Below are 26,943 nucleotides of genomic sequence, written 5' to 3' on the forward strand. Positions count from 1 at the left end.
GGCAGCTAATTAACAAACTAAGTTTGGGGCAGGCAAAGGGCTTTGGCAATGTTAAGTTACAAAAGGGGATCTATCACAGGCTGACCCCAACTATATAAAAGTATATATATGTATAATAATGGGAATAGCTACCTAAGGTATGGAATGTGGGTTTAAAATGTGTTTTTTAATACATTTTTTATGATTATAAAGGTGACATAGGGGCATTGAAGAAAATAAGGTTAATAAAAAGATAAGGAAGAAAAAATAAGGAGGAAAAAAAAAGAAAGTCTCCATTTGGGGCTAGTGTATCTTTAACACCTCCTGGGTATTTGCTAATCCCTTTCTAACACCAAGGTCAAGTGCAGAGCCTTCTGCTGGTAACACCAGCCAGCTAGCCATCAATAGTATTTGTTCATTTAAATTGTATTTGTTTATGCTCGCCTTTAATTCATGCAGTGAATATGAGCTTTTCCTATGTATTTATAGACATGAAGTTTATTTTAGAAGAAAACATTGTAAAAAAAAGCATTTGCACAAGTATTCGGGTGGATGCGTTCTGCCTCGGAATGTCTTCATTTCTTTTCTTTATCTGCCCAACAGTTTGACTCTTAGTTCAGGAAACCATGGAGAAGAGTTACTGAAATAATATACACAAAGCATTTTGTATAATGCCAGGAACTATGAAATACACAGAGTATTATTTTGTATGTTGTCAAGTACTATGCAACATACAGAGTATTACTGTTATTTAAGTTTCTGTATTTGAGATACTATGTTTGCTTCCCCAGAGAGATATCGTCCCCCCGAATGCTAATGTTTTAAAAATAAAACCTAATATGGAACTTTTAAAATGCACAAGTGAACCCATTTAAATACAGGCAATCAGGAGATAACAGCACAGGTGTGCGTGGCCAGGTTGGGAGTCCTGTAGGTGGCATGCAGTGACCCTCATTGGGGAGCCAGTCTTGCTCAGAGCCATGGAGGATGCATCGCCAGCATAGAGTTCCCTGTTAACTTCAAAGAATGCCCACCAACAGGCACATGAAAAGATGCTCAACATCACTAATCATCAGAGAAATGCAAATCAAAACCACAATGAGGTGTCACCTCACACTGCTCAGAATGGCCATCATCAAAAAGTCTACAAATAACAAACACTGGAGAGGGTGTGGAGAACAGGGAACCCTCTACGCTGTTGGTGAGAATGTAAGTTGGTGCAGCCACTATGGAGAACAGTATGGAGGTTCCTCAGAAAACTAAAAATAGAGCTACAATATGATCCAGCAATCCCACTCCTGGGCATATACCCTGACAAAACTGTAATTCAAAAAGATACATGCACCCCTGTGTTCATAGCAGCACCATTCACAAGAGCCAAGACATGGAAGCAATCTAAATGCCCATCGACAGATGAATGGATAAAGACGATGTGGTACATATATACAATGGAACACTACACAGCCATTAAAAAGAATGAAACAGTGCCATCGGCAGCAACATGGATGGACCTAGAGGTTATCATACTAAGTGAAGTAAGTCAGACAGAGAAAGACAAATACCATATGATATTACTTATATGTGGACCCTAAAGTATGACACAATGAACTTATCTGTGAAATGGAAACAGATTCACAGACATAGAGAACAGACTTGTGGTTGCCAAGGGGGAGGGGGGTGGGGGAGGGATGGATTGGGAAGTTGAGGGCAGCAGATGTAAGCTATTCTACAGAGAATGGATAAACAACAAGGTCCTACTATACAACACTGGGAACTATATTTAATAACCTGTGAAAAACCATAATGGAAAAGAATATGAAAAAGAATGTATATATATATGACTGAATCCCTTTGCTGTACAGAAGAAATTAACACAACATTGTAAATCAACTATACTTCAAAAAAAATAAGTAACTAAAATAAAAATTAAAAAAAAGAATGCCCACAGTTTAAAGAAAACCCAAATTTTTGGCGTTTCTCCTAAAGGAATGAACTTGGGAGAGTAAGACCCAGGGAAAGCTTAGGGCGAAAGCGTGGATTAGATAAATGTGCAAGCCTGGGGTCGAGGGGAGCCCTGGGTAGGCTGTGCCCTCCCTCAATGTTGGGCTCACTTCCCAGGCTTTATGAAATTCTTGATCCCCAGATGCTCAGACTAGCCCAGATCCCAGGTTTGAAAAAGATTCAGAAGGTGGAAGGGAGAGAAAAGAGCAAGTAGAAGATGTTCCCCAAGGAACGTACACTCAGAGGACTGCAAAATGTGTTCCTGTGCTCAAACACGCCATCCACACCCTTTCATCTTCTTTGCCTGCTGCCACAGAGGCATCTGCTTGGTGCTTGATTCACTTAAAGTCATGGGGTTTGGACAGGATATTAATTGTTCCCTTGGCCTCACAACCCAGAAGGGTGAAGCACAATCTAGTAGTTTGTGAGTTGATTTTGTGTGGTTGCCGAGATGCTCAAACTGCTAAAACGTTACTCTAGCGGGGTGGAAACTAAATGCAGCACAGTTGGGTGTGTGTATGGACCAGGTGCAACGTCTCTTCCTGGATCTGAGGGTTTACAGACGTGGCTCCAGGACCAGAGTGCACAGGATCTTTCAGAGGTGCTGGGCTACAGGGGGAAAGTGCTCCATCAAAACAGCTGTCTTGAAGGATGGTCATCTCCCTCCCAATTGTACACAGAAGAGGCTGTTTCACCAGGGAAGGAAGCAGGGACCCTTATGTTTTTGAGAATCTCAAGCTGGGTTTGTTAGAAGCAAACCCTACGATGAGGATTCACTTGTAAGTGATGGATAAGGGAAGTTCTTCCAGAAAAACCTGGTAAGGGAGAGGGAAACAGTTCATGTAAGGAAAAGGTATGATTTCAGAAAAAGTCACAGCCTTGTCCTGCTCCCGTGGAAGCTCCAGGTATCAGTTACAATTCAGAGTCATGTGCCCCAGAGAGGGATCTGGGCTTTCATGCTCCACGTTCATCCATCATTTTCAAGGGCTGCCCCAGGAAGACGAAAACTCCCAGACTTTTCCAGAAATCTTCAAGAGTAGGCAAAAGGGCCCCAGAAGCCCCGGGTACTGCTCTGAAGGATGCAGGTGCAGGATCTTAAAGCAAGTCTACTGTTACGGACAGAATTGTGTCCCCTGACTGCAAAAATCATATGTGAAAGCCCTAGCCCCCAGTGTGACTGTATTTAGCGACAGGGCTTTAAAAATACAATTAAGGCTAAATGGAGTCCTAAGGGTAGGGTCCTAGTCGGATCAGACTGGTGTCCCTATAAGAAGAGGAAGAAACACCTGAGCTCTCTCTCTCTTTCCGAATGGACACACAGAGGGAAGGCCATGTAAGGACACAGCAAAAAGGCCAGGAAGAGAGATCTCACCAGAAACCAGCACTAACGGTACCTTGATCTTGGACTTCTGGTCGCCAGAATGGTGAAAAGAGAAATGTGTGTTGTATAAGCCACCCAGTGTGTGGCATTTTGTTACAGCAGCTCTAGCTGACTGATACACCCACATAGGCGCACAGAAGCAGTGTAAGGGTTTCAAGAGGAACCTGAGCAGTGCAGTGACCACCACACCAGGTGATTCTTTGGCTGTATTTCCTATGATAAGACTATGCATAAATTATGTCCCTGTTCTAGTCACCCAGGAAAATTATTTTAAACAATTCTTATAGTTCTGTACTTATTATAATGTACATATAATAAAAGTACCTTAAATGTATAATCTCAAGGTTATTATTACTAAAAACGAAGAAGAATTTTTAAAAGCCAGGGCAATAAAAAGGTGATTTAAAGAAAACTCTTAAGTGAGTAGTGGTCCGAGTGGTACATGATGAGATATGATTTGGGGCAAGTTCCCAGCTATTGCTGAGATTCCCCTGCTGTCGCCCATTTTCCAAGCCAATTCTACAACCTTTCTGGCAATATCCTTTGGATAAATCCCTCTTCTGCTTAAATAAGTCAGGGCCATCACTTTTAGGAGCATCCAAGAACACCACTAATGTGGGTAGAACCATAAAATTTCCCTTTTAATCAACTGGCTTCAGTCAAATAAAAAAGGCAAGTCGACTGGAAGATTAGGATAGGTGATAAACAGTGAAGGAAATGCCAGTCTAAACCATGGGTCTGTAATTCACGTCCCTCCATCAGAGGGCCCAGCCTACCTTTCCAGACTAACCCCTGAAACTCCCTGTTGTGTCCCTTCCAGCCCAGGACCATCACTCACCCTCCTCTGCACAAGCTCTCCTGATTTCACACATCCAAGCATTTGCCGTCTTGCTCCTGTACCTGCAACACCATCATTCTCTGTTTCTACATATTCAATTCTTTCCTCCTGTCCTTCCGGGAGTTCAGAGACAACAGCTACAGGAAGCCCTCTCCAGCTTGAAGAGCAGTCAAGGTGAGGTAGGCAGTGTGAGATGACTCCCAATCATCCTCACCTCCTGGTCCTCACCCACCGTCCGCCCCGTGTAATCACCTCCCCTTGAATGGGGCCCAGACATCTAACGAGTAGAACATAGCAAATGTGTTTGGATGTCACGTGCAAGATTAGGTTATAAATACTATGACTTCCGTTTGCTGGTGTTCCCTTTCTCCCTGGATCATCTCACGTGCTTGTCCTGGTGGAGAGGGACGCCTGGCAAGGAGAAGGACGCTGAGGCCCTCCGTCCAGCAATCCTTGAGGACCTGAATCTTGCCAACAACCTCGTGAGCTTGGGAGTGGTTCCTTCCCGAGTTGAGCCTTCAGATGAGAAACCACTGAGCTTGGCTGACACCCTGATTGCAGCCTAGTGAGATACCCTCAAGAAGAGGACCCGGATGAGATGTACCTAGATCTCTAACCCGCTGAAACTATGAGACAATAAACGTGTTGTTTTAAATGTCTAAGTTTTGGGGACTTCCCTGCTCGTCCAGTGGGTAAGACTCCAGGCTCCCAGGCGGGTTTGATCCCTGGTCGGGGAGCTAGATCCCGCGTGCCGTAACTGAGGGTTCACATGCTGCCACAAACATCCTGCAGGCTGCAACTAAGACCCGGTGCAGTGAAAATAAATAAATAAATAAATAAATAAATAAATAAATAAATAAATAAATAAATAAATAAACGTCTCAGTTTTGGGGAGTTTTGTTACAAAACACTAGATAACAAGTACTCTTGGCCTTTGCTCTCCGGGCAGAGGGAAGTAAGCCCCCACATCCCTGTGAAGTTTGCAACTTCCATGTCCTCAAAAGCCCTTATTTGAGCTGTGGTCAGTCTGTTCCTACGTGCTCCACAGACTTTAGCTTCCTTGAAGACAGGGTCTGCACCTGACTCAGTGGGTACCGACCTGGCATGAAGTATAGCGCCTCAGATGTACGTGAACCAAGCAATGTTTTCTGAAAGTCCAGGTGAGGAAGTGAGTGAGCGGGAACATCCATCCGTTGTGTGCTGGTAAACAGGCCTTGCAACAATGGCAAACAGTCCTGGTTTGTGATGTTTGCCAGTTTCCATGGTGTAAATACTGCCGGTCACCACATGAGAGACTGGGGAGGAGATTCGAGCAATCCAATCAGCTCTCACGAGCCGGCACTGGATGGCTTCAGCACAGCCCTGACCCCAGTCCTGACATGTCGGCTCTTCTGCAAAGGCAGCAATTACCTTCTAAGACATCATGTTAAGAAGCCTGGGAGGGTGCAGGGAATTCCAGGCCCTCACAACCACCCAGCTTGTGGCCAGTCTAACTCAAAGCAGTAAAAAAACCTCTAGAATTCAGAAGGAAGGAAACGCTGATTTTAAACCACAGCTCGCGCTACTGTGACATCCAGCGCGGCTGACGGTGGAAAATCACGCATGATGTTTACCATCTCAGCAAACACACCTGGTCCCAACATCAAATTCCCAGAAGATCAGAACACACAGGGTTGCCACCAGGACTCTTCAGAACCTGACCCCGTACAGCAAAGCTTATCTCCCTCAATTTGAGACTCCTTCTGACTGTGACATAAAGAACTATTTACACACACAAATCCACTGCCTGTTAATGAACACATTCCCTTTAACTTGCATAATCAACACTAATCTTGTGGGTTAATTAGATTTTATGTGCATTTGATTCAGGAGATTTAATTTGACCTCTGCTCTCGTGCTTAGAGCAAGGGACCCATGCACGCATTTCTTTCTAGCCACGTTTTCACAAGGTGAAACGCCCAACGCTCACCCCTCAGATGTACTAACAATCCTTCTCGGGGTCATGATGGTGAAGGTTGGTGTTTGATCCAGGAAGCTGTTTAGGACACCAGATGTGTTTGCTGGCTACACATGGAAGGCAGGACTGAGGAAAGGGTCTTACAGATAAATGAACTGGGTGTTTCTATAAATTTATTTATTTATTTAGTTTTGGCTGCGTTGGGTCTTCCTTGCAGTGTACGGGCTTCTCATTGCGGCGGCTTCTCTTGTGGCAGAGCATGGGCTCTAGGCGTGCAGGCTTCAGTAGCTGTGGCACGAGGGCTCAGTAGTTGTGGCTCGCAGGCTCTAGAGCGCAGGCTCAGTAGTTGTGGCGCACGGGCTTAGTTGCCCCACGGCATGTGGGATCTTCCCGACCAGGGCTCGAACCCATGTCCGCTGCACTGGCAGGCGGGTTCTTAACCACTGTGCCATAAGGGAAGTCCCGAAAGAACTGGGTGTTTCTAAATGCAGTGGAGCATTTGTAGAGTTCTTCTGGGTAGGCTTGAAGTGTTCACTTAAGAAAATACATCCAGTAATGCAAGTGGATGTTTCTTCCTTTGGCGCTAATCCCTTCAGGAAAATACACTGACAGACTGTATCAAGAGCCCTAAAAAACGATCTAACTGTTTGATTCTAAGAAGCCACCTCAAGCAAAAAGAGAAGTGGACAAAGATTCATGTGAAAGGTCGTTTGCTGCTGCATTATCTATGAAAATAAAACTTGGAAACAAATTAAATAGCCCAAACTATGGATGTGGTTATTTATGTAATGTTAAATCTATGTGATGGAATCTTAAAATATTTCTGAGTAATATTTAATGTCAAAGGAAGATGTTATCAATATAAGTGAAATTATCTTAAGAATCTGGATATATATTATGATACTAAATTTGTAAAATAAGTGAATCTACTACACGTTTACTATACACAGATGTTATCTATGCATTAAACATGGGAAGAAAATGAATCAACGTTAGCAGTGGGTTATCCTTAGGTAGAAGGGCTATTGATATATTGTTTAAGTTTTGTCCTCTTAGAGTGTTTCCACAAATACTCTAAAATGAGTATGTGTTGCTTTTATACACAGAAAGCAATTATGTTAAATAATCATCCAGAATGTCTGTCTAGACTCTCACATACCATCCCTAAGCATCATTGCCACTCACTGTCACCTCCTGTCTTTAAAGTCCTCCTCACTGAAGACCGAGTCTAATCCTTTACGATTCTGACACCAATTCTGATGTGTGTCCTTTTTCTACCACTACCAAGTAACACTCTGACACCAGCTGGGTGCCCTACACTTCACCTCAGTTCTGACACTACCTACCTGGAGATCGTGTCCGATCCCACAGGTCAAGGGCTCAGTCCCACGAGACTGTCCCCACCTTCAGATGCCAATCTCAAGTCCAGGTTGTCCCCCGTGCTCCTGACCCTCGGGCTAAAGATTAGAGGCTACCATGACCCACTCCTTGGGTTCCAGTAATTTGCTGGAGCGGCTCACAGAACTCAGAGAAACATTTGACTCACCAGGTTACTGGTTATCATGAAAGGGTATAACTCAGGAACAGCCGGTGATAGAGATGCACAGGGCAAGGCACGGTGAAAGCAGGCGGAGCTTCCACGCCCTCTCCAGGTGCTACTCTCCCCAAATCTCCAAGCCACCACCAACGCGGAAGCTCTCCAAAGCCAGTATTTTTGAGTTCTTACGGAGGCTTCATTAAATGGGCACCGTTGATTAACTCATTGGCCATTGGCTACTGAACTCAATCTCCAGTCTCCCTCTCGAACACGGAGGCCAGGGGTGGGACTGAAAGGTCCAACCCTCCTCCCATCATATGGTTGGTACCCTGCAACCCGCATCTTAAGGTGACCTAGGAGGCTTTCCCAAAGTAACCTTATTAACGTAAACAGAAGACAGCTTTATGCTCTCATTCTGGGAAACTGCAAGGGTTTTCAGAGCTCTATGCCAGAAACAGGGATGAAGACCAAATATGTATTTCTTCGTATAAATCACAATATCACACCCTTTGCGCAAAGGACAAACACTCTGTAAGAAAGCAGCCTCTGATAAGCAGGGGCAACGGCAGGGCAACGGGAGACGACACAGCCTCGAGGACAAGAGTGTAGGTGAGGAGAATGAATAAGCCTCCGCAAAGCAGAAGAGACCGTGCAAACTAATTTATGTTCCCAAACCCAAACAACAGACCCGCAGAATCAGGGTCCTGCCTTTCCGGCCAGAGATGCCAGAAGGTATAACAGGTGAGGTAAGTGTCTCCAGATTTCCAAGCCGAGGTGTAACAGCTCCGCTAAGCCGTGGGTACTGTGAGTCTAAGGCAGGGATCTTAGGCGGAGAGCAGGTCATGGGACCCCGGGTCACCGATGCGAAGGGAGGAGTCCCCGCGCTTACCTGTTGCGCGCGCTGGGCGCCAGGCGCTGGCACACCAGGGCGGCGGTGGCGTGCTTCCCGCCGTTGCCCAGCTCCGGCTTGACGTCCCACTGGCGAGGCTCGCTGGTCCGCGTGCTCAAGATGTTCACGCCCTTCTTCACCTTGGCCCTGCGGGGACGAAGGGAGCAAGAAAAGAGCCCAGAGATTACTGACTCGGCCTTTGCAAGTGCGCTCAGCCTCCGCTAAGCTGCGTGCGTTGCTTTCTTTTACATTTTTCTGCTTTTTTCATATCCGGTGGCACAGTCAGACGAGGGCCCTCAGAGGGGGGAGGATGCCGGGGACTTGGCGACTGGAGTGAGAGGGGGATCTATCCACAGACCCAGGAATCACGGAACTTGCTGTTCAGGTCTGAGGGTGAGGGAAAGCGGCCTCAGGCAGTCTCCAAACCAAGAAGTAGCTCAGCTGAGGGGTCAGGAGAAAAGCCAGCTTGCCCAGGCCAGTCATTCTCGGTCAGGGGCGACTGTGTCCTGCGGGGACACGTGGTGATGTCTGGAGACATTTTGGGTTGTCTCAACCGGGGGGAGAGTGCTGGCACCCAGGGATGCAGCTAAGCAGCCTCCCGATGCACAGAACAGCCCTCCCTTCCCCAGCACAGATGTACCCAGTCCAAAGGGCCCCAAATGCCCAGGTTCAGAAACCCTGGTGGAGATGCACACACTGCTTTCTCCACTTTGTAGCTGTGTGACTCTGGGCAAATAATAACCACTCTGGGCCTCACTTTCCTCCCCTGTAAATGGACGTGATAATAGGAACCCCCAATATAAAGTTGTTGTGATGATGAAGTGTATTAACACATATAAAAAGATTGGAACACTGTCGAGTATACAACAAGCACTTAATAAATGTTAGTTATGGTTTTATCAGTGCAGGCAGTCCCCCAACCTGCTTCATGTGACTTGCTGGGTCTCCTCTGGGAACAAACTCAGCCAGGGACTTTTTAAACAGGCAGAGCAGTCCTCGTAGAACTGTTGTTTTAGCTATGTCTCTTAGCCTGTCTGAACCTCAGTTTTCTCATCAATAAACTGGTGAGAAAAATATCGGATCGAACACATATACCTGCTTATCCTCTTTTCCCAAATCTCACTTAAAGGAGAGTCGAGGGGACTATTTTTAAAGACCCGTGATGATGGAGAGAAAGATGCAGCAAACGTAAACGATCTGGGGACCAGTAAGCTGATGTACAAGGGGGTAAAAGGGTCAGCTGAACTTTCAAACTAAGTCGTGAGCTGTCAGCGAGAAAAGCTAAGAACCAGCAGAATTTATACCACGGAATCCCCCCATCTCAGGAACTGGTGGGACCACTAAAAGTTGGAGTCCATGAGGGCTAAAATAAGGAGGATTAGCCAAAAGTATGTTTATGAAGCAGCCAGATGCAAACACGCTTCCCTTTCCCTGTAACAGGGTGACTGCCAGACTCCATGTCGGGCCTGGGGGACCATAAAGATTTGATACCATGACAAAAACAGAGTCAGTATGTGACATCACACACACTGAACATTGAGATTCCTAGGCCTTTGTCCCCAAAGCTGGACCTTCACCTTCTAAGAAAAATACCAGATTCTAGACCATTCGGTACTGACCCTGGTTACTGGTCCGACCAGCCAGCCAGGTTACTTTTCAGTGAAGCTTGTAGTCACCACGGCCTATCTAGGGGCTCAGAGCTTCTAATGGTTTTTAGTCCTTCATTATTTTTTTTTTTAATATGAGCAAACAAGAATCAAGAACCTTAGGACACTGATAAGGTTTCTACATGACATAGGGAACAAAACAGGCAAAAAAAAAAGAAGAAAAATAAATCTGTAGAAAATAGATCCTACGCAGGAAAGACCACAATTAACAAAATACACAATCATTCACATTCACAGAGCCATCAGAGAAGATACTGCAATCATAAAACAAAAACAGATTGCTATTTAAAAAACCCAGAAAGGGAAAAATGAGCCCTTGGAAATTAAAAATATTATAGAAGAAATGGAAAATCAGTGGAATGGTTGATGGATAGAGTTGACGACATTTGTCCTAGGAGGCAGAAAAAAACCCAAAGAAATGGAAGAGGGTTACTTTGAGGTTCAACATCTGAACAATATAAAAAACACACAAAGGGAGAGTAGGAATCACCAATGAAGTAATTCAAGAAATTTCCCCCAATGAAAGGATGTGAGTGTCCAGATTTGCAGGGCCTCCTGGGTGATGAACACAAGGACCCACACCAAGGCACAGGACTGATACAGCTTAGGACACTGGGTACAGAGAGGTGAAATATGCAATCCTCCAGACTGAAGAAAGAATCAGGGATCAGAATGGATTCAAGATTCACAACACGCACTCTGGAAACCAGAAGGCGATGAAAAATATCTTCAAAAACTGGAGGGGAAATGATTTCCAACCTAACATTTGATAGCCAGCCTAATGATGAAGAAAATGTTTCCAGGTATGCAAGTTCTCCAAAAATTTATTTCCTACATCCTTGCTCAGAAAACTACTTGAAGATGTGCTCCATCAAACATGGGGGTAAATATAGAAAGAAATCATGAGACCCAGGAAATGAAGATCCAATGCATGACAGAGATGAACAGGACGTTCATGGTGAATAGAGGTCCTGGATAAGAGCTGAGCGCCAGCATGGAGAAATTCTGGCAACACGTCTTCAGGAAACTGGAATGTTCCTAATAAATTTGATGTGAATGAATGTTCTAAGAGGAGATTTAGATAATCAGTAAAGAGTCTGGGAATAAATCAGAACAAAATAAACAGAAAATGAAGAAAAAGAATAAAACCAAATTAGTTTATAATTCTGATGATAAAAAATCATTATGCAGGGAAGGAAAAGTCATCATCATTTAATACTTTTACTGTGATTAGCATATGTACTTGTAATGTTTTAAACACTGATTATTAATCTAGACAAAATATGATTATTATTTTTCAGGGATGGAGACATAGGAAGGAGTCGGGGAGAAAAGAGAGAAAGATCCTTATTTTTCATAGTGGGAAATTTATAGACAGTGCCTAAAACTAAAAATAAAAAACCAAAACAGTGAAGAGGTATCAGCCTTACTTACTATGTCATTTAGTGATATGGACATAAATACCAAAGTAAGAATTTTGCCTCTGTACAAGGAGAAAGGCAGTGGAAAGGAACAGACTACTGCAGCATTTCTTTAAAAATAACTTTCAATTTTCAACTACTTTGATAGTTTGAGATTAACATGAAGTTGCACAAAATATAGAGTTCTCATATACCCAAGCTGCCCCCTGTGATGCTCTCTTATATCATCATACATTGTCAAAACCAGGAAGCTGGCATTGCCGCCATGCTATGAACTCATGTTCAGACCTTGTTTAGATTTCACCTGTTTTCACGTGCATTAAAAAAAAATTATTTTATTGAAGTATAGTTGATTTACAATGTTAATTTCTGCTGTATAGCAAAGTGATTCAGTTATGCTATGTATATACGTGTGTAATATACATTCTTTTCCATTATGAATATGGAATACATTCATATTCTTTTCCATGATGGTTTAGCACAGGCTGGTGAATAGAGTTCCCTGTGCTCTACAGTAGGACCTTATTTTGTTTATCCATCCTATATATAAAAGCTTATGGGCTTCCCTGGTGGCGCAGTGGTTGAGAGTCCGCCTGCCGATGGAGGGGACATGGGTTCGTGCCCCGGTCTGGGAAGATCCCATATGCAGCGGAGCGGCTGGGCCCGTGAGCCATGGTCGCTGAGCCTGCACGTCTGGAGCCTGTGCTCCACAACGGGAGAGGCCACAACAGTGAGAAGCCCGTGTACCGCAAAAAAAAAAAAAAGCTTACGTCTGCTAATCCCAACCTCCCCCTCCATCCTTCCCCCACCCCTGCCCCACTCGCTCGGCAACCACAAGTCTGTCCTCTATGTCTGTCACGTGCACTTTTTTTCGGGGGGGCGTGTATAGTTCTATAAAATCACATCACATGTGTAGACTGGAGTAACCGTCACCACAGTCAGAACACAGAAGAATTCCATCACTATAAAGACACTCCCTAAAGTTACTTAATAGTCAAGCCTGCCTACCACTCAGTGCCAACAGACTCTGATTTGTTCTGTATCACTGTAATTTTGTCACTTTGAGAATGTTATATACACTTTTTACCAACAAACTCTGCAGAACTATTTGACTCCTTAAATTCCATGCAAGTTATCTTATCAAAGTAATAGCTTAAAAAATTACACACACACACACACACACACACACACACACACAGAGCCTGCCCTGCTTACCTCACAGGGTGGAGGAAATAAATCCTTGTGAATAGTTAATGGGCTAAACATCGCCTAGCAAAGATGGGAGGCGGTGATAAAACACATCTCCCCCTTTCAAGCCCACGGTACCAAATTAGCATCACCTGCCCTCCCCGCTGCCAACCCAGAGCAGCAAGAGCCTATCAGCAGCAACAGCACTTCTTCTCTAGAAACTTCTTCCAAGTCTTACTTGAAAGTGATTTGCTAAACAATACTTGCCAGCTTGGCCAGGAGAAGACCAAGGTATGCTTGAGGGACAACGATTAAACACACATTAGCAGGCGAAAGCCCCCCTTTGTCCTAATGCAGGGACACCTTCCACCCCGACTGCCCACAGCAACTGCCTCCTGAAATGTGACTTTGCTTGAAATTGGGTTTTGCTGCATTTGGATTTTGCTCAAGACTGGAGGTTTCACTGAAGCTACAAATTGTTCTTAACACTTCAGAGTTCAAGAAAATAGGACGATTCTTGTTGACTGGTGCAGGGCCTGGTTTTATCTCTGAGTGGGGTAGCGTGATGAGCCTCTGAGATGGGAGGAAGGCACATGTTTCAAAAGGCCAATCTTCTTAATTAGGTGTTTTCTTTGATGAGGTCAATGGATATTCCTATCTACTTCAAGGAATTAGCTGTTGCAGGAATTTGGGTTCCAGGAGCAGAAGTTCTGCAATGAGAGTCAGTGTTAAAACACCGTGGGGAGGACATTCAAGGTGGTGGAGGAGTAAGATGTGGAGATCACCTTCCTCACCACAAATACATATAAAACATATCTACATGTGGAACAACTCCTACAGAACTCCTACTGAAAGCTGGCAGAAGACCTCAGACTTCCCAAAAGCCAAGAAAATCCCCATGTACCTGGCTGTGTGGCTGACAGGGTCTTGGTGCTCCAGCCGGGTGTCAGGCCTGAGCCTCTGAGGTGGGAGAGCTGAGTTCGGGACGTTGGTCCACCAGAGACCTCCTGGCCTCACATAATCATCAAGAGCTCTCCCAGAGATCTCCATCTCAACGCTAAGACCCAGATCCACTCAACGACCAGCAAGCTCTAGTAGTGGACACCCCATGACAAACAACTAGCAAGATAGGAACACGACCCCACCCATTAGCAGAGAGGCTGCCTAAAATCACAACAAGTTCACAGACACCCTCAAACACACCACCGGACGCAGTCCTGCCCACCAGAAGGACAAGATCCAGCCTCATCTACCAGAACACAGGCACCAGTCCACCCCACCAGGAAGCCTACACAAGCCACTGAACCAACCTTACCCACTGGGGGAAGACACCAAAAACAACAGGAACTACAAATCTGCAGCCTGCGAAAAGGAGACCCCAAACACAGTAAGCTAAGCAAAATGAGAAGAGAGAGAAACACACAGCAGATGAAGGAGCAAGGTAAACACCAACCAGACCAAACAAATGAAGAGGAAATAGGCAGTCTACCTGAAAAAGAATTCAGAGTAATGATAGTAAAGATGATCCCAAATCTTGGAAATAGAATAGAGAAAATGCAAGACACATTTAACAAGGACTTATAAGAACTAAAGAGCAAACAAACAATGATGAACAACAAAATAAATGAAATTAAAAATTCTCTAGAAGGAATCAATAGCAGAATAACTGAGGCAGAAGAACGGATAAGTGACCTGGAAGATAAAATAGTGGAAATAACTACCGCAGAGCAGAATAAAGAAAAAAGAATGAAAAGAATTGAGGACAGTCTCAGAGACCTCTGGGACACCATTAAATGCACCAACATTCGAATTATAGGGGTTCCAGCAGAAGAAGAGAAAAAGAAAGGGACTGAGAAAATATTTAAAGAGATTATAGTTGAAAACTTCCCTAATATGGGAAAGGAAATAGTCAGTCAAGTCCAGGAAGTGCAGAGAGTCCCATACAGGATAACTCCAAGGAAAAACACGCCAAGATACATATTAATCAAACTATCAAAAATTAAATACAAAGAAAAAATATTAAAAGCAGCAGGGAAAAGCAACAAATAACATAAAAGGGAATCCCCATAAGGTTAACAGCTGATCTTTCAGCAGAAACTCTGCAAGCCAGAAGAGAGTGGCAGGACATATTTAAAGTGATGAAAGAGAAAAACCTACAACCAAGATTACCCAGCAAGGATCTCATTCAGATTCAACGGAGAAATTAAAACCTTTACAGACAAGCAAAAGCTAAGAGAATTCAGCATCACCAAACCAGCTTTACCACAAATGCTAAAGGAACTTCTCCTTGCAGGAAACACAAGAGAAGGAAAAGACTTACAATAACAAACCCAAAACAATTAAGAAAATGGTGATAGAAACATATACGTATCGATAATTACATTAAATGTAAATGGATTAAATGCTCCAACCAAAAGACACAGACTGGCTGAATGGACACAAAAACAAGACCCATATATATGCTGTCTACAAGAGACCCACTTCAGACCTAGGGACACATACAGACTGAAACTGAGGGGATGTAAAAAGATATTCCATGCAAATGGAAATCCAAAGAAAGCTGGAATAGCAATTCTCATATTGGACAAAATAGACTTTCAAATAAAGACTATTACAAGAGATAAAGAAGGACACTACATAATGATCAAGGGATCAATCCAAGAAGAAGATATAACAATTGTAAATATTTATGCACCCAACATAGGAGCATCTCAATACATAAGGCAAATGCTAACAGCCATAAAAGGGGAAATCGACAGTAACACAATAATAGTAGGGAACTTTAACACCCCACTTTCACCAATGGACAGATCAACCAAAATGAAAATAAGTAAAGAAAAACAAGCTTTAAATGACACATTAAACAAGATGGACTTAATTGATATTTATAAACATTCCATCCAAAAACAACAGAATACATTTTCTTCTCAAGGGCTCATGGAATATTCTCCAGGATAGATCATATCTTGGTCACAAATCAAGCCTCCGTAAATTTAAGAAAGTTGAAATCACATCAAGTATCTTTTCGGACCACAATGCTATGAGACTAGATATCAATTACAGGGAAAAAACTGTAAAAAATACAAACACATGGAGGTTAAACAATACGCTACTAAATAACCAAGAGAACACTAAAGAAAGCAAAGAGGAAATCAAAAAATACCTAGAAAAAAATGACAATGAAAACACGATGACCCAAAACCTATGGGATGCAGCAAGAACAGTTCTAAGAGGGAAGTTTATAGCAGTACAATCCTACTTCAAAAAACAAGAAACATCTCAAATAATCAACCTAAACTTACAACTAAAGCAATTAGAGAAAGAACAAAAACCCCCAAAGTTAGCAGAAGGAAAGAAATCATAAAGATCAGATCAGAAATAAATGAAAAAGAAATGAAGGAAATGATAGCAAAGAACAATAAAACTAAAAGCTGGCTCTTTGAGAAGATAAATAAAATTGATAAACCATTAGCCAGACTCATCAAGAAAAAAAGGAAGACTCAAATCAACAGAATTAGAAATGCAAAAGGAGAGCAACAACTGACACTGCAGAGATACAAAGGATCATGAGAGATTACTACAAGCAACTATATTGCCAATAAAATGGACAACCTGGAAGAAATGGACACATTCTTAGAAAAGCACAACCTTCCAAGCCTGAACCAGGAAGAAATAGAAAATATAAACAGACCAATCACAAGCTCTGAAATTGAAACTGAGATTAAAAATCTTCCAACAAACAAAAGTCCAGGACCAGGTGGATTCCCAGGCAAATTCTATCAAACATTTAGAGAAGAGCTAACACCTACCCTTCTCAAACTCTTCCAAAATATAGCAGAGGGAGGAACACTCCCAAACATATTCTATGAGGCCACCATCACCCAGATACCAAAACCAGACAAAGTTGTCACGAGGAAAGAATACTACAGGCCAATATCACTGATGAACATAGATGCTAAAATCCTCAACAAAATACTAGCAAACAGAATCCAACAGCACATTAAAAGGATCATACACCATGATCAAGTGGGGTTTATCCCAGGAAGGCAAGGATTCTTCAATATACACAAATCAATCAATGTGATACACCATATTAACAAATTGAAGGAGAAAAACCATATGATAATCTCAATAGATTCAGAAAAAAACTTTTGACAAAATTCAGCACCCATTTATGATAAAAAGTCTCCAGAAAGTAGGCATAGAGGGAACTTACCTCAACATAATAAAGGCCATGTATGACAAACCCACAGCCAACATCATTTTCAATGGTGAAAAACTGAAACCATTTCCACTATGATCAGGAACAAGACAAGGTTGCCCACTCACACCACTATTATTCAACATAGTTTTGGAAGCTTCAGCCACAGCAATCAGAGATGAAAAAGAAATAAAAGGAATCCAGGGCTTCCCTGGTGGCGCAGTGGTTGAGAGTCCGCCTGCCGATGCAGGGGACACTGGTTCGTGCCCCGGTCTGGGAAGATCCCACATGCCGCGGAGCAGCTGGGCCCGTGAGCCATGGCTGTTGAGCCTGTGCATCTGGAGCCTGTGCTCTGCAACGGGAGAGGCCACAACAGTGAGAGGCCCATGTAACGCAAAAAAAAAAAAAAAAAAAAAAGGAATCCAAATTGCAAAAGAAGAAGTAAAACTGTCACTGTTTGCAGATGACAGGATACTATACATAAAGAATCCTAAAGATGCTACCAGAAAACTAGTAGAGCTAATCAATGAATGTGGTAAAGTAGCAGGAAAGAAAATTAATGCACAGAAATCTCTTGCATTCCTATACACTAACAATGAAAAATCTGAAAGAGAAATTAAGGAAACACTCCTATTTACCATTGCAAGAAAAAGAATAAAATACCTAGGAATAAACCTACCTAAGAAGACAAAAGACCTGTATGCAGAAAACCCTAAGACACTGATGAAAGAAATTCAAGATGAAACAAGCAGATGAAGAGATATACCATGTTCTTGGGTTGGAAAAATCAACATTGTGAAAATGACTATACTACCCAAATCAATCTACAGATTCAATGCAATCCCTATCAAACTATCAATGGCATTTTTCACAGAACAACAATAAAAAAGTTCACAATTTGTATGGAAACACAAAAGATGCTGAATAGCCAAAGCAATCTTGAGAAAGAAAAACAGAGCTGGAGGAATCAGGCTCCCTGACTTCAGACTATACTACGAAGCTACAATAATCAAGACAGTATGGTACTGGCACAAAAACAGAAATATAGATCAATGGAAAAGGATAGAAAGCCCAGAGATAAACCCACGCACATATGGTCCCCTTATCTTTGATAAAGGAGGCAAGAATATACAATGGAGAAAAGACAGCCTCTTCAATAAGTGGTGTTGGGAAAACAGGACAGCTACATGTAAAAGAATGAAATTAGAACACTCCCTCACAACATAAACAAAAATAAACTCAAAATGGTTTAAAGACCTAAATGTAAGTCCAGACACTATCAAACTCTTAGAGGAAAACATAGGCAGAACACACTATGACATAAATCACAGCAAAATCCTTTTTGACCCACCTCCTAGAGAAATAAAAACAAAAATAAACAAATGGTACCTAATGAAACTTAAAAGCTTTTGCATAGTAAAGGGAACCATAAACAAGACAAAAAGACAACCCCCAGAATGGGAGAAAATATTTGCAAACAAAGCAAATGACAAAGGATTAATCTCCAAAATATACAAGCAGCTCATGCAGCTCAATATCAAAAAAACAAACAACCCAATCCCAAAATGGGCCAAGGACCTAAACAGACATTTCTCCAAAGAAGATATACAGATTGCCAACAAACACATGAAAGGTTGCTCAACGTCACCAATCATCAGAGAAATGCAAATCAAAACTACAATGAGGTATCACCTCACACCAGTCAGAATGGCCATCACCAAAAAATCTGGAAACAATAAATGCTGGAGAGGGTGCGGAGAGAAGGGAACCCTCTTGCACTGTTGGTGAGAATGTAAATTGATACAGCCACTATGGAGAACAGTATGGTTCCTTAAAAAACTAAAAATAGAACTACCATATGACCCAGTAATGCCACTACTGGGCATATACCTTGAGAAAACCATAATTAAAAAAGATACATGCACCACAATGTTCATTGCAGCACTGTGTGCAATAGCCAGAACATGGAAGCATCCTAAGTGTCCATCAACAGATGAATGGATAAAGAAGATGTGGCATGTATATACAATGGACTATTACTCAGCCATAAAAAGAAATGAAATTGAGTTATTTGTAATGAGGTGGATGGACCTAGAGTCTGTCATACAGAGTGAAGCAAGTCAGAAAGAGAAAAACAAATACTATATGCTAACACATATATATGGAATCTAAAAAAAAAGAAGTGGTTCTGAAGAACCTAGGGGCAGGACAGGAATAAAAACGCAGACGCAGTGAATGGCCTTGAGGACGTGGGGAGGGGGAAGGGTAAGCTGGGGTGAAGTGAGAGAGCGGCATGGATATATACACACTAACAACTGTAAAATCAATAGCTAGTGGGAAGCAGCCGCATAGCACAGGGAGATCAGCTCGGTGCTCTGTGTACATCTAGAGGGGTGGGATAGGGAGGGTGGGAGGGAGACGCAAGAGGGAGGGGACATGGGGATATATGTATATGTAGAGCTGATTCACTTTGTTACACAGCAGCAACTAACACAACAATGTAAAGTAATTATACTCCAATAGAGATGTTAAAAAATAAATTAAAAAAATTTTAAAACCCCCCCAAAAAACCCCACAGTGGGATAAGAGGATAAACCTTGAGGATGCCTGGTTTCTAGGGAAAGAGCCGATGCAAGGTGGTCAGTGGTGATGGGAGAGCAACCCTTTCTCAGCATCCAGTGTGGAGGGGAAGGCACCGGACCAGATGCAGGAGACCTAGCTTCTGGTCCTGCATCTACTGTGATGAGCTCTATGACCTCTGCTCTTTTTCATCAACTGTTCCTAGGGGGAGGCCTTAGTTCAGTGGTCCCCAGCGTGTGGGTCTGCTGCTGCTGGTCGGGAAGATGATTTCAGATTCTCAGAGACCACGCCTAATAACGCCGACACTGTCATTTTTCATCTATCATATGTTAATATTGAGGACTGACTTTTCCCAGCAGGTGATGTGCTGGGTGCTGGGATGCTGAGATGCACCAACACAGGACTCAGGTGTGGACCAGCCCTGGTGGTGCTCCTGGTCCTGTCTGGCTGTACCAGCTCATGCCACCTATACTACATGTTTATTTGTTAAAAAAATTTTTTAACTTTTTATTTTATATTGAGTAGAGTTGATTAACAATGTTGTGTTAGTTTCAGATGTACAACAAAGTGATTCAGTTATACATACAGAGGTATCTATTCTTTTTCAAATTCTTTTCCCAATTAGGTGGTTACAGAGTATTGAGCAGAGTTCCCTATGCTATACAGTAGGTCCTTGCTGGTTATCCATTTTAAATATAGCAGTGTGGACATGTCAATCCCAAACTCCCTAACTATCCCTTCCCACCACCCTTCCCCCCTGGTAACCATAAGTTCCTTCTCTAAGTCTGCGAGTCTGTTTCTGTTTTGTCAATAAGTTCATTTGTATCTAATTGATGCTACTATTCAGTTTTTTAATGGTTAAAAGAAATTCCTCCTCTTTTCAAAAATGTGCCTGACTCAGGTGTAATACAGGGATGATTAAATGTTCCTTAAGGAAAATCAATGTTCAGTACAAATTCTGAACACAGGAAGCCTAATTTCCATCTTCCAAGCCATCCGTCTCGGGGTCAGCTATAATCACCATGTGAAATACACTCTCTAGAAGCTTCTCAAAGCCACTGAGCTTCTAGAAGCCACTGAGACGGCTCCTGGAACACGTGAGCATCTGTGTGTCTCGAGAAGGGGGTGTGGGAGAGGGCTGGGTACCACTTGGTCTCTGGCCCTGTACGTCTGAGTCTGCTGAGGGGGCTGAATCTGACCCCCAGAGTAGGTAAAAAAGGAAAAACATAATTAGTTGCTATTATGGGTTGAACTGTACTTCCGTCCAAATTTGTACGTTGAACTGTAACCCCCAGTACCACTGAATGTGACCTTACAGGGAGACAGGGCTTATACAGAGGTGATCCAGTTAATGATACCAGGATGAACCCTAATCCATTATGACTGGTGCCTTCCAAAAGGGGGAATTTATAACAGGCACGATCCAGGGAGAACACCATGTGAAGATGGAGACGGCCATCTATGACCCAAGGAGAGAGGCCTGGGACAGATGCTCCCTCAGGACCCTTAGAAGGACCCAAGCCTGCCCTTACCTTGATTTGGACTTCCAGCCTCCAGAACCGAGAGGCAACACGTCTGTGACTTAAGCCACCCAGTCCGTGGCACCTTTTATGGCCGCTCTAGCGGATGAATACTGTTGCCAACATCGAACTAAAATCCAAAGCTTCCATATGACATTTTGGATTTCTCCTTTTTTAACCCATTGTGATGTTTACTCATTCAGCAAGCACTGTTTGAACGCGTCCCATGTGCTAAATGCTGTTCCTGGTGTGGAACAGCCAATGAGCTCACTTTCTTTGTTTGGAGAGCTCACATCCCAGTTGGGAGAGATAGATGATAGACCAGAACAGAAGCAAAATGAACAGCATGTCAGATACTGGCAAAGGTTATGAGGGAAAATAAAGCTGGGGAGAGAATGTGGGGGTGGGGTAGAGGAAGTGCAGTTTTTAGTAGGATGGCTGGGGAAGGCCGCTCTGAGGAGGGCCATTCAAGCAGAGACTGGGAGACGTGGAAGAACCATGTGGACAATAGGATTGGGGGGGGTGACCCATTTCCAGCAGGGAAAGCCCATTGCAAAAGCCCTGTGGTAGGGAGAATTCTAAAGATGCCACCCACAAGTCCTGTCCCTGGTTACTTCAACCCTAACCTTGCCATTAAGGGCTTTTGCAGTTGGGAATTAAAAGTCCTAAATCAGTTGACCTTAACATAGAGAGGCCTAATCTCATCACGCCAGCCCTTTAAAAGCAGACTTTTCTCCAGCTGGCGGTAGCTAGCTGGGGATAATATCACAGAGATTCTGGGTATGAGACTTGGCCTGCTGTTGCTGGCTTTGAACATGGAGGGGCCATGAGGCCCTTAGGGCCTGAACGCAGCCCGACTGACAGCCAGCAGGGAAACAGGGTCCCCAGTCCCACGGCCACCAGAACTGAGTTCAGCCGACCAGTGAATTATGGTCTTGGAAGTAGAACCATCCCCAGAGCCTCCAGACAGTATCAGCCTGGCTGACACCCAGGCCTGTGAGACCTCTGCTGAGAATTCGGTTGGCCCCACTGAGACTTCTGACCCACAGTACCTTGAGCTAATGAATGGGGGCTACTATAAGTTGATGAATTTGCAGAGATCCGAATACAGACTCATGTTGCAGGAGCAGCGATGAGCCCAGTGAGGCCGGGGTAGAAACTGCAAGAACAGAGGACCTGGGATCTGAAGACAGTCCCAAATGGAAACAGGGCGTGAATCTGAGTAGTGGCCCTTGACACAGATTCAGCAAGTGTGCTTCAAGGCAGCTCATCAGAGTCCCCTCCCACATTCCTTCATGCATTGACATCCGGGTTTTCAACCTCGACTCTCTTGATATTTTGGGACAGACACTATTTTGCTTCAGGGAACGGGGGTGTTCTGTGTGCTGTAGGACATTTAGCTGCTTCTAGATTCCAGTAGCCTCCTTCCCCAGTTGTGACAACAAAAATATCTCCAGACATTGACAAATGTCTTCTTCAGGGGGTCAAACCATCCCTGGCTGAGAGCCACTGGTTTACAGGACCCCTCTTTGAATTGAGTATGTATATTCTTGTCCAGAAGCCAGTTGGTTTTCTAGGTCAAACTGGATGCTTCATTGCTGGAATCTTCCCTTCATTCTTTCCTTAGAGAACTTCAACAAAGATGCAAACTTTGGGTGCTAGCCTTTCTCTACCGTGGAGTGGATATTTTTAATTTCCTCTGTCCTTGGGGATCTACAACCGGCACCTCAGAGCGGCCATCAGTAGCATGCTTATCCAACAGGTTAGACGATGTGAAGCATGCAGCAGAGGTTTGCCCAAATCAGAGCATGAAAGGTTTGCCCATCTCTGGGTAGCCCAGATAAAAGGGCTCACTTGTACCCTGTGTCTATGGACACCCCACAAAGGATCAAATGGATGAAGAGGAAGGTCAGAGGAATCTCTTTATGATAAATGTCTGTCTCTAAATGTCCCAACTTGCTTTGGAGTGTCTGCTATGTGCTTCCTAAGCTGGCTGGCTAGGACAAAGTTAGGAAGCCAGCAGTCACTAAAACAGCCCATCCCTGGCCTGGCCCCCTACATGGAGTTGCATGAAGCAAAATCATGACGAACAAGCAGCACAATCAACATCCACTGCATACTCTCCTCTGACAACGCTCCAGGCACTGCAGTGGGAAGGCCTCCTGCTACGTATGCAAACCAGCTTCTGCCGCCAATAAAATGAGTGCATGGACTTTGCATCCTTTATATACATGCCGTATATGAAGGCACAGTACACTGATGTTGACCCTTCCATTACAATAAGACTCATACATTTATATCCATATCCACCCAGTAACCTGACAAGTCCTATGAAGCTAATATGGCAGAGAAAAGAGGCTGAAGGCTTCCGGTGTCTCCAAGCACTTAAGAGAAAACAAACATCTGTCTGGGATAGGGGTCCGTATACAAGGTAATCGTAGATGCTCTTACTGGTCTAATCATCTCCTCCAGAGTGGCTACCCTGGTATCAGGGGTTGATTAGATGCTCACTGGAGGCTGAATCCATGTGAACTATCCACTTGGATTTCCCCAGGCCCCACCCTCAAATCGCTGACATATTCATACATTCTCTGTAATATCATTTATTTAATATTCTTCTTTAAATGAACTACCTCTTCTTTTCTTTTTTTACTTTAGCCAATTTATTTCAAGAAGAAACTAGATGTGACTACCACAAATAAAAATCAAACTCCTTTTTCCAAATGCACATTAAAATAAATACATGATGCTACAAAAAAAAACCCCACCAAACATGTCTGTTTATGAATCTCAACAAATAGCATCTCTTGTTACAAGCATGCATATCACACTCAGGGAGGCCCCGAGAGATGTGTAATTTAAAAGACGCAGAGTTTTCTTTCATAAATTCAGCTTTAATACCACCTTGGGAGACACAAGAGGTAGGGGATATGGGGATATATGTATATGTATAGCTGATTCACTTTGTTATATAGCAGAAACTAACACACCATCGTAAAGCAATTATACTCCAATAAAGATGTTTAAAAAAACCCACAAAAAAACACGGGAGGGAAGACTAATGAAGAGGGCCCTGCAGCAAAAATACTGAACACATTCATTCTGTGTTTTGTTCTTATTAGTGTGAGCTCGCTTCTGTCTCCCTGTGAAGGGAGACAGAAGCCAGGAACCACCATCAGGAACCCTGTGAATGCCATCACCCCGTCCCACCAGCGTTCCTGAGCTGGGGACAGCTGAGGTCTGGCGGGGCACAGTGCCTTACTCAGACCAGGACCCTGGGAGGCCCCAGGGAATGAGAGAGCACAGACAGGTTCTAAGGATGCGAAAAATGTTCTAATGGTCATCACTGCAATTTCCTAAAAGAAGTGGTGTGTTTGTGCTTGTTTGCGTGCATGGGCATGCGTGCCGGTGAAAAATGCTCTTATTTGCCTTGTAAATGCTCCATTGCAATTGTGTGTGTGTGGCCACTGAAACCCAGCTCGCTCCTCTGGATATAAAGTCCTTGCACCCTAATGGAGTAACAGCAGTGGTCACAGCCAGTGCAGCTGGAACAGATGCCCCTCACCTCTCCCGGACCTGTGTGAAAACGACTGCAATCAAATGCTTTTCCAACTGACTGTCTCGTTTCACCACGTTTAGCTTAGCAAACACTGTCTCCTTTTGGCCGTTACCTTTTGCTGCCTCCAATTTGCCTTTGATATTGGGTGTTCATGAAAATTCCTTTGACAGAAACTCATCAAATGTTTGAAGCCAAGTCCAGAGCTCAGAGAACACTGGGGTTTCCCAAGCATTGTTTTTGCTTCAAGCTCTGTTATTTCTTTTCTCTCTTTTTTTTTTTTTTTTGCTCTGATCTGGTCTCAGGCAATGAGCTCTCCTCACTCCTTCGACTGCAAACTTTGGCACAAGAGTTGTTCACTCATAAGATAAATACCAATGTTCTGCTTTCAGAGGTTTGTTCCTAAAACCCCCCAATCTATCGCCCACATCTATCATTGTCTTTAAAACTTCAGGCTGGCCATCATAAACCAGTGGTGTGCTGGCTGTTAAATTTGCAAGAATGCTGCAGGCTGGTTGTTAAACATGGCAGTTATTCAAAGATGTTATATAAACCTATAATGGAATAATCTGCATTTGAAAACAAAGGTAATCAGTACTCACAACTCAGGACTCCCTAATGATTTTACCACTATTTACCATGGTCTATGCTCTAGAGATTATGTTTACATATCTGCATGGAGGAAATTCTATATAATGGAGTGCTACTGGACCCCTCTTCCCAGCTCTGTGTTCAGGGGTATCACATCGGTAGCTTGAAATTTGTTACGGTGAGAGGATTTACACCAAAGAAATTGGCCAACGCTACACATCAGGGCCTTTTCCCCCGGAGAGCCGGTTGTTAAACATCTCCCAGTACACCACTGGTGCTAACTGGATCAGTGCTACATGGGATGATTTCCACAGTAAAACGTTCTCAGCACCACTCATGACAATTACTGCTGTGTTCTCATCAAATTGCCTCTATTTAGGACGAGCCTCTAAAATTCATGATGAAGATTCTCCATTTGCACCCCACCCTCCCATCCATTTCCTGCCCTTCTTTGTTCTACTTTGTGCCCTAGGTGGCTGAGGCTGACTTCTGGGTGACTTCAGCACCACCTACATACATACCATGGAATACTACTCACCCATAAGGAAGAAAGAAATCATGCCATTTGCAGCAACATGGAAGGACCCAGAGATGATCATACTATGTTCAGTAAGTCAGACAGAGAAAGACAAACATCATATGATATCACTCATATGTGGAATCTAATTTTTTTTTTTTTCGGTACGCGGGCCTCTCACTGTCGCGGCCTCTCCCGTTGCAGAGCACAGGCTCCGGACTTGCAGGCTCAGCGGCCATGGCTCACGGGCCCAGCCGCTCCGCGGCATGTGGGATCCTCCCGGACTGGGGCATGAACCCGTGTCCCCTGCATCGGCAGGCGGACTCAACCACTGCGCCACCAGGGAAGCCCTGTGGAACCTAATTTTTTAAAAATGATACAAATGAACTTATTTACAAAACAGAAACAGACTTCCAGATCTCGAAAACAACCTTACGTTTACCAAAGGGGAGACGTGGCGGGGCAAGGGACAAACCAGGAGCTTGGGATGAACACATACACACACTACTATAGATAAGACAGATAACCAACAAGGACCTACTGTAGAGCACAGGGAACTCTACTCAATACTCTGTGATCATCTACATGAGAAAAGAATCTGAAAAAGAATGAATATATGCATATGTGTAACGGAATCACTTTGCTGTACACCTGAAACTAACACAACATTGTAAATCAACTAGACTCCAATAAAATTAAAATTAAAGCATGAAAAAACCCCCAGAACAGCACCACCCAGGATCTTCTTCCCTTCCGGCTCCAGCGGAGTTGGGCCAATGGGAGACACAAATACCACACTGAGGGGTAGGAAGAGGGGGGCATCTCTTACCCTCCATTCTGCACCATGATTTGGGCCGCAGCTGGGTCCTCTCTAGGGACAGCCCCACCTCCAAGACCCCAGCTGTCACCAAGCTTTGGTGACACTGGTCCCTTCCCTATCCCTTCAGGCCTAGGAGTGATAAAGCTGGTGCCTGCCTGCCTCAAACCTGCCTACACCTCTATAAACAGTTCTTTTTTTAAAAAAATTAATTAATTAATTATGGTTGCCTTTGGTCTTTGTTGCTGCGTGCGGGCTTTCTCTAGTTGCGGCGAGCAGGGGCTACTTCTTCGTTGTGGTGTG

General features: G+C 43.7%; 1 protein-coding gene across 1 annotated transcript in view; it reads right to left on the bottom strand.

Moving 5' to 3' along the window:
• TMEM132C (transmembrane protein 132C) overlaps nt 1–26,943 on the bottom strand; it is a gene marked incomplete at its 5' end in the record, with an annotated part of 375,994 nt that overhangs the window by 117,553 nt on the left and 231,498 nt on the right. Inside the window, one exon of the mRNA XM_081252152.1 lies at nt 8,583–8,729. Coding sequence (XP_081108278.1) covers nt 8,583–8,729 — 147 coding nt within the window. The remainder of the gene's footprint in view (nt 1–8,582; nt 8,730–26,943) is intronic.

Source organism: Mesoplodon bidens (genome assembly GCF_964165515.1).
Source record: "Mesoplodon bidens genome assembly, chromosome: 13".
NCBI classification, from domain to species: domain Eukaryota; kingdom Metazoa; phylum Chordata; class Mammalia; order Artiodactyla; family Ziphiidae; genus Mesoplodon; species Mesoplodon bidens.